General features: G+C 37.3%; 1 protein-coding gene and 1 long non-coding RNA gene across 6 annotated transcripts in view; one reads left to right on the top strand and one right to left on the bottom strand.

Annotated features, from left to right (window-relative positions):
• Positions 1-15,000, bottom strand: part of LOC144957386 (uncharacterized) — a 295,052-nt gene that overhangs the window by 144,308 nt on the left and 135,744 nt on the right. Inside the window, exon 1 of one of the 5 annotated variants that reach the window (XM_078888643.1) lies at positions 3,810-4,007. The exons of the other annotated variants lie outside the window; for them this stretch is intronic. Coding sequence (XP_078744769.1) covers positions 3,810-3,857 — 48 coding nt within the window. The 5' untranslated portion in view covers positions 3,858-4,007. Of the gene's footprint in view, positions 1-3,809; positions 4,008-15,000 lie in introns of those variants that run through there. 5 annotated transcript variants of the gene reach the window in all.
• LOC144957389 (uncharacterized) overlaps positions 1-15,000 on the top strand; it is a 30,041-nt gene that overhangs the window by 1,593 nt on the left and 13,448 nt on the right. The gene's annotated exons all lie outside the window — the stretch shown is intronic.

Genomic DNA, 15,000 nt, shown 5'->3' on the forward strand with positions numbered 1-15,000 from the left:
GGGTTAAAAGCACAGCATCAATATAAAAGCAACAGCAACAATAATAACATCAACAAGACAAAACAAACACAAATCAATTAATTGCCGTATTTGCCAAAACATTGCAGTATTAATATTTCCATTTAATAGTGTGTAAAAACTGCAATCATTCCATCCCCCCCCCCTCTCCCTAAATAGTAACGCGTAATGATATCAAGTTTACAATAATAATTTGTGACGTCAGATAATCAAACGTTGAATTTTACTAATATTAGAATGTTTGAAAAAAAAACCCAAAAGAAATACCATTCAAATATTTTTGAAAATATCTTTTACTAAGATATGACGAAATCGAAATCGATTGAGAATAAATGATTTCTTACACTCATGCGTTTTGGAATTCGAACTTTGTTCTCAACGCGCACTCGCAAGCTCGTGGAGCGGTTGGGAACACGTCCGGAATATTTAAAAAGTAAGAGTGTAAGAATCGTATCGTACCCCTCAATTGATTCCTATTCCGTCATCTTTGAATAAAAGACACCTTCGAAAATATTTAAATGATAATTATTGTTTAAAAATCTGATTTTTAGTGACGTTTAACGATTTATAATCTGACGTCATATATTATTATTGTAAACATGATATCACTATGCGTATCTATTTAGGGAGATGGGTCGTTTGATACCTTTTTTTAAAAAAAAATGTTACTATAAATAGTATGCGCTTGGCGAAGTAGATCACAACATTGCCATCCGGAAATATAACGGACCAACACACAAAACCATGTGTAACCATGAACGTTTATAGTCTGGTTAATACAGTTTAGTGAGAATTTCTGACAAACGTGGATGGCAAAAAAAACAATAAGAAAGATCTGAGTGACGTCAACTTAGAACTATCGATACACAGGTTTAGTCTGGGTCATAGCTTCTCGTTTCACTGTTGTCACAAGGTCAAATTTTTCCCAAAATAGTGTTGCCAGGTTGGCGGATATCCCGCCAAATTGGCGGACTTTTATCATCGCATGGCGGGGAGAAAAATGGCCTGGCGGATGGTGGAATTTTTTGGCGGATCTTTGATGATTTATATACGCTTTAAAATAGTAAAAGTATAGATAGAATGAAGTTGACGTCACTCAGGTCTTTGTTATTGCTTTTGGCCATCCGCGTTTATGAGTAATTCTCACTAAACTGTATTAACCAGACTATAAACGTTCAAGGTTACACATAGTTTTGTGTGTTGGTCCGTTATACTTCCGGATGGCAATGTTTTGAGCTTCTGAGCCAAGAGCATACTATCGATAGCAAGCAAGTCTAATTATGTCTTCTTCTCCCCCACTAACGTGTCTTTTAGGAGCAATTATTGTGAGTGTACCGTTGGCCTAGATCTACATTACACAACCTAATTCAGATTAACCGAAGGTGAAAACAATATACGACAGTCTAACTCAGGCTCAAACAAAATCGAAACTCCGAGTCTTCAGACCTTTAAAAGAAAACAGTTGTAAATAGGTAAGTAGCTTTTAGTAGCATAATTTTTATTCTGAGACAATACACTATTGTTGATTATAAGTGTGTTTTAAGTCAAATTACTTTAGTCAGCGAATTGTTGACATATGGAATAGCCTGCCTGAAACAAATAGTTATAGCGCCAAGCATAAACAGCTTTAAAAGCCAAATTGACTGTTTCCTGCAGGATCTAAAATACAGCATAGATTTCCCATTGAAGCCAGCCTTTCGACCTCCATAAGTTGGTGTAGACCGATCCAAAGACCATCAACGGGCCACCAGCCCTCTACGATGAACTCATACTCATACTCATACACAAATTGCGTACTTTTGGCGGGTATTTGGGCAAATATTGTAGGTGAAGTAGGATAAAGTTGGCGGATTTTGGCGGATTTCTGGCATAAGTTTGGTGGGATTTTTGCAAAAGGACCTGGCAACACTGTCCCTAAATTCCCCATTAGTCACATAATCAGATAGAAGATACACGAAAGGAGAGAAAAACCACAGGCAAAAAAGCTATTTATTGTTAAAACGAGAACACGACGGTTGGTCGTAGACAAAAGGTAAATTAATTAATTATAATTAATTAATGCGTTAATGTATAAATAAAAAATGTCACATTTTTGTTTGCTCAGCGTCGTACAACAGCATGTGTCATGTGTCATGTCTAACTGTCTCTAACCTTTATGTAAACATAATGTTCATTTCCTTTTCGACCATAATTAATTTTTGTGCAGGTATGTGATCTTGTGGTATGACACTCGCTTTTGTATCCGAAGCTCCTGGGTTCGAGCCTCACTCGGCGCATAGTTGAGTCCTTGGAAAAAGGCCCTTTACTCACATTCTCTCATCGTACTCAGGTGTGAAATGAGTACTTGGCCGTTAAGAGCGCTGTCTCTGTCCGAAAAAAAATGTAATATCGCCTTACAGGCGTCATGTCTCGTTCTAAGTGTTATGTGTTGTTGTTGACCAGGGACCCATTGTAGAGCGCTTTGAGCACGTTAGTGGGTAAGGCACTGTATGAAATCTCAATTTTTAAAAATGTAGTTATAAAAACAATTGGGGTTTTTAGATAGCTCAGTTGGTAGAACACTCGCTCCACACGTAAAACGGATTAAAATCGACCCCGGAAGAAGTCAAGATTTTTTTACCTGACCCCCCCCCCCCCCTCACCCCCACCTGTCTACCCAGCAGTATTTGGCTAGCTGCGTCAATTTGATCTGGGGAAAAGTACTTTGCGATAGACTAGCATCCTACCCAAAGGGGATTAAGCAATTGCTATTATTGTCCGTTTCACGTTACAGAAACCGGGATAAACTCCGGCTCCAAGAGCCGACTGGCTTCTTTTCCCTTTTTTATAAGAAAAAATGTTTTAGTTTTAATAATACCATGCTCTGGGCGCTTTATCAAAGTGAGAAACAGGACAGATAAATATCTAACTATACATTTGACTATTTCCTTCCCAGCCAGGGCCAGGGCAAAACCTAGTAATCTACTCCCAAGACAAAGACAGAAAGCATGTTGGAAAACATATATTAGGGGGATAGAAGACACAGTAAGTGCCACCCTGCCCACTATTGGAGGTCAGAAAATCCACCCAGAAATTTATTTATGAGGCTGGCTGAGAAAACCCGAGAAGCTTCGATTCGAGATATGAACCAAAATCGAAGTATTTCCCCATAGCAACAAATTTTATTAAGAAAAAAATTCTTAACTTGGGTACAAATAGACAGGGAAAGAAAATTTAAAATGGTAAATGATCAGAAAGATGTGGTCTACACCACTGCTTACATATCTCAATGGGCATGATCTATATTACGTTTCCATATGCTCGAGGTCATTGGTCATTCTGTAGTTTCACAGCAGTTTTATTATACTTTTAGCTACTTACTCTTTTAGCCCAAACATTGTTTTATCAGATTAAAGTATCTTTAGTTATGGTTGAAGACGGGTTCGGGGGTGTTCCGCCCCAATAAGAAAAGAGAGGAGGGGGGGGGGGGACGCTTCATGGGGTCTCACTGCGAAAAGATTTTTTTTTTAATCCCCTCTTTAGGCGTGCTGTGAAACTACGGCAGTCTTTCCGCCACTCAATTTATGAAATTTGCGCATCTTTCCTGGTTTTCTCAGCCAGCCACACATTATTTGTGCGGCTATGTGGTCTAGTGGTATGACACTCGCTTTCGAGTCGCTTCCTACATTATGTTAAATGTTGCTGTTGACTAGGGACCCCTTGAAAAGCGCTTTGAGCATATTTAGTGGATATTGCTCTATATAAAGCTCAATTTTTTAATTTAAAAAAATTATATATCTAAAGATACTCACGGAATGTAGAAGAAGAAAAAAGTTCTTGAGTTTAAATCGTCGTGACATGAGTACAGCAGCACGTCGTTGTAATCATCCATTCATATCCAATATTAAATATCCACAAATACAATATCCACATTTCATCCACGAAACGGGTTATCCGTTTATCCACGTCATAATATTATAACGCGTCAATACGTGAATACTGTCATAAAACTGGAGTAGATAGAAACTTCGATCAAATTTACAAAGATAAAACTAATAAATGATGTAAACGTTTCGGGTTTCCGCTGGTCAACAAAACACGATGAAATGAAAATGAGACACTTTTACAACAACAACAAAAAACGAATATTATTTCAATTCGTGTTTTTTTTTTGTTGGCAAAGGGAAAATCCGAAACGTCCACATCGTTTGAATTTGAAATATTAATAGCAGCGTTTAATCCATTATAAGATTAATATTTATACATCTTCGAACCTCAAGCTACAACATTTAATTTACATTATGTCTATATTATACCCTACTTGTCACTTGTCAATCCTTACAGGACATAACACACTTATGATGATAAGGATAATATTATTATTATACTATAATGAGCTTGACAATGTGTGATGTGTCACGCTAATTTATCAATGTCAGTTCCACAGCAGCAGCAGCACGCTAACAATGCCTCTTGTTTTAAATCATTACGACGACAGGAACATGTTTTGAAAACTCCAAAATGAATGAGACTTCAATATCTCGGAGCCGCAAGTGATAGAATTTGATAGAATGCAGCTGACGTCACTCAGGTCTTTGTTTTTGTTTTTTTGCCATCCGCGTTTATGAGCAATTCTCACTTAACTCTATTATCCAGACTATAAAAGTTCAAGATTACACAGAGTTTTGTGTGTTGATCCGTTATACTTCCGGATGGCAATGTTATGAACTTCTCAGCCAAGCGCATACTATCTATTGATAGTAGATATGCGCTTTGCTAAGAAGCTCACAACTTTGCCATCCGGAAGTATATAGGACCAACACACAAAACTATGTGTAACCATGAACGTTTATAGTCTGGTAAAATAATTTAGTGAGAAAATACTCATAAACGCGGATGGCAAAAAGCAATAACAAATACCCGAGTGACGTAAACTTCAGACTATCTATAGTCCGGATAATACAGTTAAGTGAGAATTAATAACTCATAAACGTGGATTGCAAAAATCACTAACAAAGACCCGAATGACGTCAACTTCATTCTATCTATAAACAGAACGTTCAAGGTTACAAATTATAGTTTGGTGTGTTGGTTTGTTATATTTCCGGATGGCAATGTTATGAGTTTTTTTTGCCAAGCGCACAGCATCTATAGCCTAGCTTAGATGATATGCTTGAGACATTTCCCACCGTCAGATATCTTTTCAAAACGAATCAAATTGTAATATTATTTGCACACAATAATTTATTATGTTTACCTTTCTTACAAAAAAAGCCATTTGTTGAACAGCAATAAGCAATAAGCAATATGAGTATCAATGACAGACATGACAGAATGACGTGTAAATGGGGATGGTCTATACCGGCAACTGGGGTAACATTGCCTAAAGGGGAAACTTTTTTCCCCTCTTAAATTTTGGACCAGTAAAAGTTTGTTTAGTTTTGTGCCAATTGGATTCAATAGTCTGATGTCACATCGCCCAGCAACGGCGGCCATCTTGGTTCTAAACAAAGAAAACCGTTACTTTTTTATTCTTCATGCTGGCTACTTTTCATATGTCTTGTGATCAGAATTTGTAAAAGTCAAAACATGTTCAGATTTATAATGGGTTTTTTTCCATCTGGATAGGCTTTTATGTTCGTCGGAGAGATATTTCATAACGGCGTCCGCCATTGTTCCGATAGTTTTGAGCCAGTTCTGAGTTACCATGCGTCATTACGAGGGAAGTGACGTTACGACTGTTGAAGCGTATTTTGGACCAGTCAAAGTTTGTTTAGTTTTGTGCCAATTATTTCCTTTGATAAAAATTCAAGTCTTTTAACATGTACAATAACTGCAACAAAGCTGAACGTATTCAAAATGCTTCAAATTCACAGATGTAAAGTTTCCCCTTGAGGCAAAGATACCCCAGTTGACGTTATTCTTTTCCATGTGCTCGAGGTCATTGGTCAGATGGCAAAATATGATCAAAGTGACCTACATAGTGAAAAGTGTTTAGACTTTTCAAACTGTCCAATATTACAATAGATAGTATGCAGATGACGTCACTCAGGCATTTTGTTACTGTTTTTGCCATCCGCGTTTGTGAGTTGTTCTCACTAAACTGTATTAACCCGACTAAAAAAGTTCATGGTTACACAGAGTTTGTGTGTTGGTCCGTTATACTTCTGGATGGCAATGTTGTGAACTCCTTGGCCAAGCGCATTCTATCTATAGGTCATTTTTGTTCAGCTTGACTCATGGGTTTGTTTATAAATTTTATAAACAAAGCAGCCTGTTTACATTTGTGTGCGTCCCTGACATAATCAGTCACATGGTGAAAATGTTTGTTTTGCGGTTTTTTTTTTTTTTTTTTTTGCATTTTTCGAAAGCCCAATGTCTTCTGAGCATTTTAATCTTTATTTGAAGCAAATCGGATGATTTTTCATGAAGTTATGACCATATGCATTGGATAGGGTGTGAAATCCTAATTTTGAGAAAATCGTTTCCAAAATTGTCAAGAGTTGATATTAAGTACAAAAATTACCTTCATTAAACAATTAAAATAAAAATATTTCGGAGTAGAATTCAAAAAATATTTCATCAATATGTAGAAAAATGTTTGATTTAATGATTTTTGAGAACTCATTTTCCATAAAAATTGACCTTTTGATTAAAATTGTCAATATCTCCCTTCGAAGCTTTTCACCATGCGACTGATTATCTCAAGGACGCTCACATTTATTAAGAAATATCCAATCGTTGGACAGGAACTAGTCACGTGGTCGATGACTCGGTTAGACGAAAACCTGGGATCTAATAAGATTAAATCGTCTGATGTCACGTCCGCCCAGCAACGAGCAGCTTGGTTCTAAACAAAGGAAATCGGTACTTTTTATCCTTCAACTTCGCGAAGTCCCAGATTTGAGCGGTTTTTTTTTTTGTTTGTTTGTTGTTGTTGTTGTTGTTAAGATGAGGGTCATTTAAATCGATCGACATTTGAAGGACACAAGTTCTTTTTCACATGGCATGTGATCAGAATGTATAAAAGTCAAAACATAATCAGATTTATAATGTTTTTCTCCTCTGGATACACTTTTATGTTCGTCAGATAAGTATTTCATAAGAGCGTCCGCCATTGTTCCGATAGTTTAGAACCAGTTACTAAGTTACTATGCGTCATTTTGAGGGAAATGACGTCATGAGTTGAAACCTATTCATGAATAATAAAGATCGCTTCAACTGTCTCCTTATGACACACACATTGTACACACATACTCTATAATTTACAAACAACACACTACTGTAAACTGTATAATATCATTTCTGACTTCTGACTCACTATGTAAATCCGGAAACTACCCTTAAAATGGCTGACTAAAAACAATAACAAACAGCTGAGTGGCTTCAACTTGGTTCAAATTGACCAAAATGGCCACAAGGAGAATTGTGTTTCTATCATTAATTTTTATTTTCTATATAATTTTATCTTATTTATATTTTTAATACATTTCATAAAAACAGCGGAGAAGGCGATTTATAAGAGACGCGAAACTCCTGAAGTGTCAATAGGGATTTTAATAGCATAAGATGCGGATTTATGTCAGGCCGTGTCAATGCGGTAAACATCCTATCACTCATAATGTTTACATATACATAATACAATTGAAAATTGACAGTGGTTTTCGCAGCTTTCAATTGATAGATCGAAGTTGACGTCACTCTGGTCTTTGTTATTGTTTTTTGCCATCCGCGTTAATGAGTAATTCTCACTAAACTGCATTAACCTGACTATATTTAATTCAGAAAAGTGAGTGGAGCAGGCACTTATGTTGGTAACAACAAGATATGAAGTGAATAGAAAAGTGCCAGAAGACAATAGAGAATAAAAAATTTTCGCGGCGGTGGTGGGGTTTGAACCTGCGACCTTATTGGTACGACAACTCCGCCTGGCAGGTGAGAGCGTGGCTCTACCGTGTGAGCTATCCACGAACACAAAAATATTCGTTTCAAACTCAAAGTCATTACTAGATCCCTCTCTCACCCACTTCTTGAGACCGCCGATTCGTTCGTACACCACCATCGCGAATAATTTTGACCAGCAGTTAAGCTTAATAGCCAATATTCTCAACACAAACATTAAACATAGAAACGATTGAGACATTGAGTATGCTCCGGTGTATGAGGTGAATTTTTAATTCAGAAAAGTGAGTGGAGCAGGCACTTATGTTGGTAACAACAAGATATGAAGTGAATAGAAAAGTGCCAGAAGACAATAGAGAAAAAAATTTTTTATTCTCTATTGTCTTCTGGCACTTTTCTATTCACTTCATATCTTGTTGTTACCAACATAAGTGCCTGCTCCACTCACTTTTCTGAATTAAAAATTCACCCCATACACCGGAGCATACTCAATGTCTCAATCGTTTCTATGTTATATGTTTGTGTTGAGAATATTGGCTATTAAGCTTAACTGCTGGTCAAAATTATTCGCGATGGTGGTGTACGAACGAATCGGCGGTCTCAAGAAGTGGGTGAGAGAGGGATCTAGTAATGACTTTGAGTTTGAAACGAATATTTTTGTGTTCGTGGATAGCTCACACGGTAGAGCCACGCTCTCACCTGCCAGGCGGAGTTGTCGTACCAATAAGGTCGCAGGTTCAAACCCCACCACCGCCGCGAAAAAATTTTTATTCTCTATTGTCTTCTGGCACTTTTCTATTCACTTCATATCTTGTTGTTACCAACATAAGTGCCTGCTCCACTCACTTTTCTGAATTAAAAATTCACCCCATACACCGGAGCATACTCAATGTCTCAATCGTTTCTATGTTATATGTTTGTGTTGAGAATATTGGCTATTAAGCTTAACTGCTGGTCAAAATTATTCGCGATGGTGGTGTACGAACGAATCGGCGGTCTCAAGAAGTGGGTGAGAGAGGGATCTAGTAATGACTTTGAGTTTGAAACGAATATTTTTGTGTTCGTGGATAGCTCACACGGTAGAGCCACGCTCTCACCTGCCAGGCGGAGTTGTCGTACCAATAAGGTCGCAGGTTCAAACCCCACCACCGCCGCGAAAATTTTTTATTCTCTATTGTCTTCTGGCACTTTTCTATTCACTTCATATCTTGTTGTTACCAACATAAGTGCCTGCTCCACTCACTTTTCTGAATTAAAAATTCACCCCATACACCGGAGCATACTCAATGTCTCAATCGTTTCTATGTTATATGTTTGTGTTGAGAATATTGGCTATTAAGCTTAACTGCTGGTCAAAATTATTCGCGATGGTGGTGTACGAACGAATCGGCGGTCTCAAGAAGTGGGTGAGAGAGGGATCTAGTAATGACTTTGAGTTTGAAACGAATATTTTTGTGTTCGTGGATAGCTCACACGGTAGAGCCACGCTCTCACCTGCCAGGCGGAGTTGTCGTACCAATAAGGTCGCAGGTTCAAACCCCACCACCGCCGCGAAAAATTTTTATTCTCTATTGTCTTCTGGCACTTTTCTATTCACTTCATATCTTGTTGTTACCAACATAAGTGCCTGCTCCACTCACTTTTCTGAATTAAAAATTCACCCCATACACCGGAGCATACTCAATGTCTCAATCGTTTCTATGTTATATGTTTGTGTTGAGAATATTGGCTATTAAGCTTAACTGCTGGTCAAAATTATTCGCGATGGTGGTGTACGAACGAATCGGCGGTCTCAAGAAGTGGGTGAGAGAGGGATCTAGTAATGACTTTGAGTTTGAAACGAATATTTTTGTGTTCGTGGATAGCTCACACGGTAGAGCCACGCTCTCACCTGCCAGGCGGAGTTGTCGTACCAATAAGGTCGCAGGTTCAAACCCCACCACCGCCGAGAAAAATTTTTATTCTCTATTGTCTTCTGGCACTTTTCTATTCACTTCATATCTTGTTATTAACCTGACTATAAACGTACAAGGTTACACGTAGTTTTGTGTGTTGTTCGTTATACTTCTGGATGGCAATGTTGTGAGTTTCTTAGTCAAGCGCATACTATCTATATTTAGTGGGGTGATTTTTTTCTCACTAAATTCTCTCAGACTTTTAACTTTGTGTGTATTTGTATAATTGATATAGCGGGAAGAAAAGGTGTGTATTTTATTTAAACACACACCATCCAATCTCAAATGTCATGTTTACCGATTTGACATTCACCACCCACATACGGAAAGAGCCCCTAAGTTTCTCATGTCTCCGTATTTTCGGTTTAGTCTCTGGTAACAACAGTTTTCACAGTCTAGTCGATTTTCTGATTATCAAAACCAGAGCTGCCAACATGAAATTTCCAAAAGTCGTAGTTTCCAAAGGAAAAAAGAAGAAAACCAACTATAGGAAAATCGTCACATTCGTTACGATACAACCAACATTTTTCTTATTCAAATTTATTTTGTATATCATAAAGTTTAAAGAAAATGAACAGTAGAGCATGTTTTGCTACAGAAATTATGTTTCGCAAGAACTTTACTGCTGTTGTGTTTGAGTGATAAAAAATCTATTTTTGTGTTAGTTGGGTGTGAAGTCTTGGGGAAAATCCTGAAAATGGCTGGTAAGGAGAGAGTTAAATAGCTTTACAAAAGAAACAATTTGCTCTCAGCATGGTCCAAAAATGCTCCAAAGTCCTTAATAATTTAAAATACTCACCCATGTTTTCAATTGCTTAAACAATTCTGCTCCTGTTTACCTTCAGGAACTTATCCACCTTTATGAACACAGTCGAAATCTAAGATCTGCTAATTTAAATATCCTAAGGGAACCCCCAAAATCGTTAGTTTTTCATGAGAAATCCTTTGACCACCATGCGCCCCGACTGTGGAACTCCATCAATATTGAAACAAAAAATAGTGAAAATCCGCTTATCTTTAGAAAACGGTTAAAAACTGAGCTTTTCTGAAGGGCATATAATTTGGACTCTTAGTATGTATGTATTATGTTGTCATCGAATTTGTGTGGTTTTTAACATGCCAGTTCTATATTTTTATATCATACATGATGTGTTGATGTAAAGCGCCAGTGAGCAATTCTAAATTCGAACTAGGCGCTATATAAGTTCATTATATTATATTATATTATATTATATTAATATTGGTTCTAAGGAGCTAAACGTTCCTTTTCAACAAAATTTATTGTGTCAGGGAGACCTGAGCAGCTTTGTAACTGGAGCCAAAAAATTCGTATTTCTACGATTTTTTTTATAATAGGCTACTAGCTATGTATGCCAAAACCGATGAATTTTTTAAGGGAATTAAATTGTATGCAGTTTTTGGCCATGTGAGGTTTCTTTTGGTCATTTTTGATATTGGTCACGAGAAATCTGGTCATTTGGTATGGTCATTGCTTCGTACAGAAAGGGTAATATTTGGCCTTGAACATGTCGAGCAAATATCTATCTATGCTCTTTCTCATTTTGACGCTGCGCCGCGGTTAATGTTTGGATCGTTCAAAGTTTTCCCCTGGAAAAGAACCTGAAGACAAATTCCTCCAAAGAGAAGAGTAACAGGAATGTATTTGCGTTCTTTTTGTGCGGCTATGTGATTTTGTTGTTTGACACTCGCTTTCGGATCGGAAGGTTCTGGGTTCGAGCCTCGGTCGGCGCATAATTGAATTCTTGGAAAAGACTCTTTACTCACATTCTCACAATGTACTCAGGTGTAAAACGAGTAGCTGGCTGGCCGTTCACAGCGTTGTCTCTGTCGAGAAAAAAAAAATTGAAATATCTCCTAACCATAGGCGTCACGTCTCGTTCTAAATGTTAAGTGTTGCTGTTGGCTAAAGCCCCCTTGTAAAGCGCTTTGAGCACGGTTGGTTAATGGATATTTCGCTATATAAAATCTGTTTTAAATTTTTGTTTTGGTTTTTTTTTTTTGTTTTTTTTTTGTTGTTTTTTTTTTTGTTGTTTTTTTTTTGTTTTGTTTTTTTTGGGTGGGGGGGGGGGTTGTTGTTTCTTTGTTGTTGTTGTTTGTTTGTTTGTTTGTTTGTTTGTTTTTTAAAGACAGCTAGAAGTCTATGCTATTCATACATGCCGCTAATGCTGCACGCGTAGAAATTTTATATTATTATGCTTACACCAACACAAAGAATCTGCAAATTACAGTGAGCAAGCCAGACAGACGAACGACCCTCATTCACAAATTTATGTAAAACGAATCAAAACACAAACGCCCCTTCTCGCCCTGTATTCTCCTTCCGCCGTCAATTTGGATGTCTACTAGTTAACTTTCACATTTTGCTTTCAGCACAAACACGTCCGTAATTACTTCCATTTTGAAATGAAACGTAAGTTGTTGTGATAACTTTTTAAAAAAAAAACTTAAACAACGCGCGTGGTTGTGGTGGTGGGGGGGGGGGGGTGTCATGTGATAATGTGCACGGCGCACGCGTTGCCTGAAAAGACATCACAATGCACTGCCGTAAAATGAGAAACCTTTTCTTTCCATTTAGTCAGAATTTCTTTTTAACATTTTTACGTCAAAAGGCTGCCAGATGGCCACATGCGTGGTAAAATTAGCCAAAATTATTGTACACAAGGAGAATTGTGTTTATGTTATCAATTTCATTTTTTTTATCTTTGAAAAAAAAAATGATACTAAAGAATATATTATAAATTGCAATTTTGTTCCAGTTTGGTGGATTTTTTGGTTACCTAAGCCCAGCGAATCAAAGTGTATGTAGTGCTTGGCCACGTAAGATTCCATGTGGCCACTTTCGTTGCTTGAAGTCAAAATTGGCCACGAGGAACTATGGCTACCTGTCACCTCTGAATGTGACTATCTGGTATTATGTAGGAGTGTAGAGGCAGGCCCTAAAAGAAAACTGAACCCCCGTTCCATTCCGTATAATATTTCAATAGTTTATTTTTTTTTTAATGGAAGACTTCCCTCCAATTTTTTGATGAATCTATTGATGACAAAATGTCCTATCTCGGAATATCACAGTGAAAATCATCTGAAGCAGATGAAGGCTGTGCGATACCGCATCTGGGGCTGGTCAATCCCATGGTCTCGGTCCTAGTATCGATAATGATTGCCGGTTCTGATGCCTTGTTTTCTTCTCTCTTTCTCTCTTTCCCTTATAGTAAATATTTGTATTACCAATACTCAGATTCTCGGTGTCGGAAAATTACCGACCATGTCAGTACTTTTTCAATCCATTTCTTTATGCTTTGTTTTAATTGAATTCAATAGTCTGATGTCACGTCGCCCAGCAACGGCGGCCATCGTGGTTCTAAACAAAGAAAATCGGTACTTTTTATTCTTCATGCTGGCTAGAAGTTTTCATATGTGTTGTGATCAGAATGTATAAAAGCCAAAAAAAATGATCATGTTTATAATGCTTTTCTCCTCTGGATACAGTGTTATACTCGTCGGGGAAATAATTAATAAGGGCGTCCGCCATTGTTCCGATAGTTTAGAGCCAGTTACTAAGTTACTACAGAGAGCGTAGATACTACCACGCGTCATTACGAGGGAAGGGACATTACGTGTTGAAGCGTATTTCCGTTCAATTTGGAACTCATTAGTTACATATCGAACGATTATTTTTATTTTTACTTTCCAAGATGTTTCTTCCACAGAGAGGACCTGCCTAATTTCTCAGTCGCCGATCTGGAATTTACTAATGTATTTATGTCTTTATTGTCCTTTTGTTGTTGGCTGAAGAAGGGTTTTGAGCCCGAAACGTTCCGTGTTAGGTATTTTGTTCTTTTTATAAGCTGTTCTATTCGTTTTTTGTTTATTACTTAATACTTTCTCATTGCCGGTATTCAATCTCAGTATATAGATAGTATGCGTTTGGCTAAGAAACTCACAACATTGCCATCCGGAAGAAAAAAGACCAACACACAAATCAAAACTATGTGTAACTTTGAATGTTTATATCTAGTCTGGTTAATGCAGTTTAGTGAGAATTACTCATAAACCTGGGTGGCAAAAAGCAATAACAAAGACCTGAGTGACATCAACTTCGCGAAGTCACAATAATATTATAACAACATTTGAGAGCCTTTATTTTGATGTTATGCGTTTAGGTAAAATACTCACATCATACGCCAGCCACATTAAAAACCTACCAACGCACACATTAAGGTTTATAGTCCGATTGATAGAATTTTTAGTTAGTTTCATTAAAACGGCTGTCTAAAAACAATAACAAACACATGAATGGCGTTATTTCCATTCTCTCTATATCACAATATTATAACAATATTTGAGAGCTTTAAAGTAGATTTGATAATAGATTATGATTATTTATATACAGTCGATTTTGAGACTCTAAAACAATAGATTATATAACACATGTAGGTCTATGGAATATAATAATATAATATAATATAATATATATACACATTCACAACAAAATGCCAAGTACTCAACAAGGCGTGAGTAGTGTCGAGAGTTGAGAGCCGAGAGTCGTGAGTCGATGCATGACAGACCTTTGTCTACACTCTACATTATAATACTGTCTTTACTCACTTGCATGCACGCGCGCGTCTGGACGTAATCTTTTCTTTTATTTTATAGAGAGGACCGGGGCGGGTGGGGGGCGAGAGGGATGTTAGCACGGCGGGAAGGAGGGGGTTGAACGGGGATGGGGGGGTGGGGGGGGGGGGTGGATGCTTCCGGCTACAAAGGAACGGCGCAAACCGGTTAAGGTCGTGATTGGAATACAGTCATGTATATTTATTGTGTATATATTCAAAATTTGTCGTGATTGCTTACTCGAGAGCATTTCTCGAGAACATTTATATAGAGCAATAAAAAATTTATTCAACGTTGCAGAATATTTTCGCAAAACTTATTGGTGTGAAATTAGATGTAAAAGACAGCTGATGAGCAATTATAAATAATAATCTTTTGATGCGCATGAATACAAATCCAACGTTTTTAGTTTTGGGTCAAACTGTCATTTGAGGGGAAGGAGAAATACAAATTATGGTGGTGAATAGAAGGACTAAAACCATATCATTTGGTTACAAAATATCTAATGTGTCTT

The sequence above is a fragment of the Berghia stephanieae genome, chromosome 11 (genome assembly GCF_034508935.2).
Source record: "Berghia stephanieae isolate SIO BIC M18660-M18661 chromosome 11, UCSD_Bste_1.3, whole genome shotgun sequence".
NCBI classification, from domain to species: domain Eukaryota; kingdom Metazoa; phylum Mollusca; class Gastropoda; order Nudibranchia; family Aeolidiidae; genus Berghia; species Berghia stephanieae.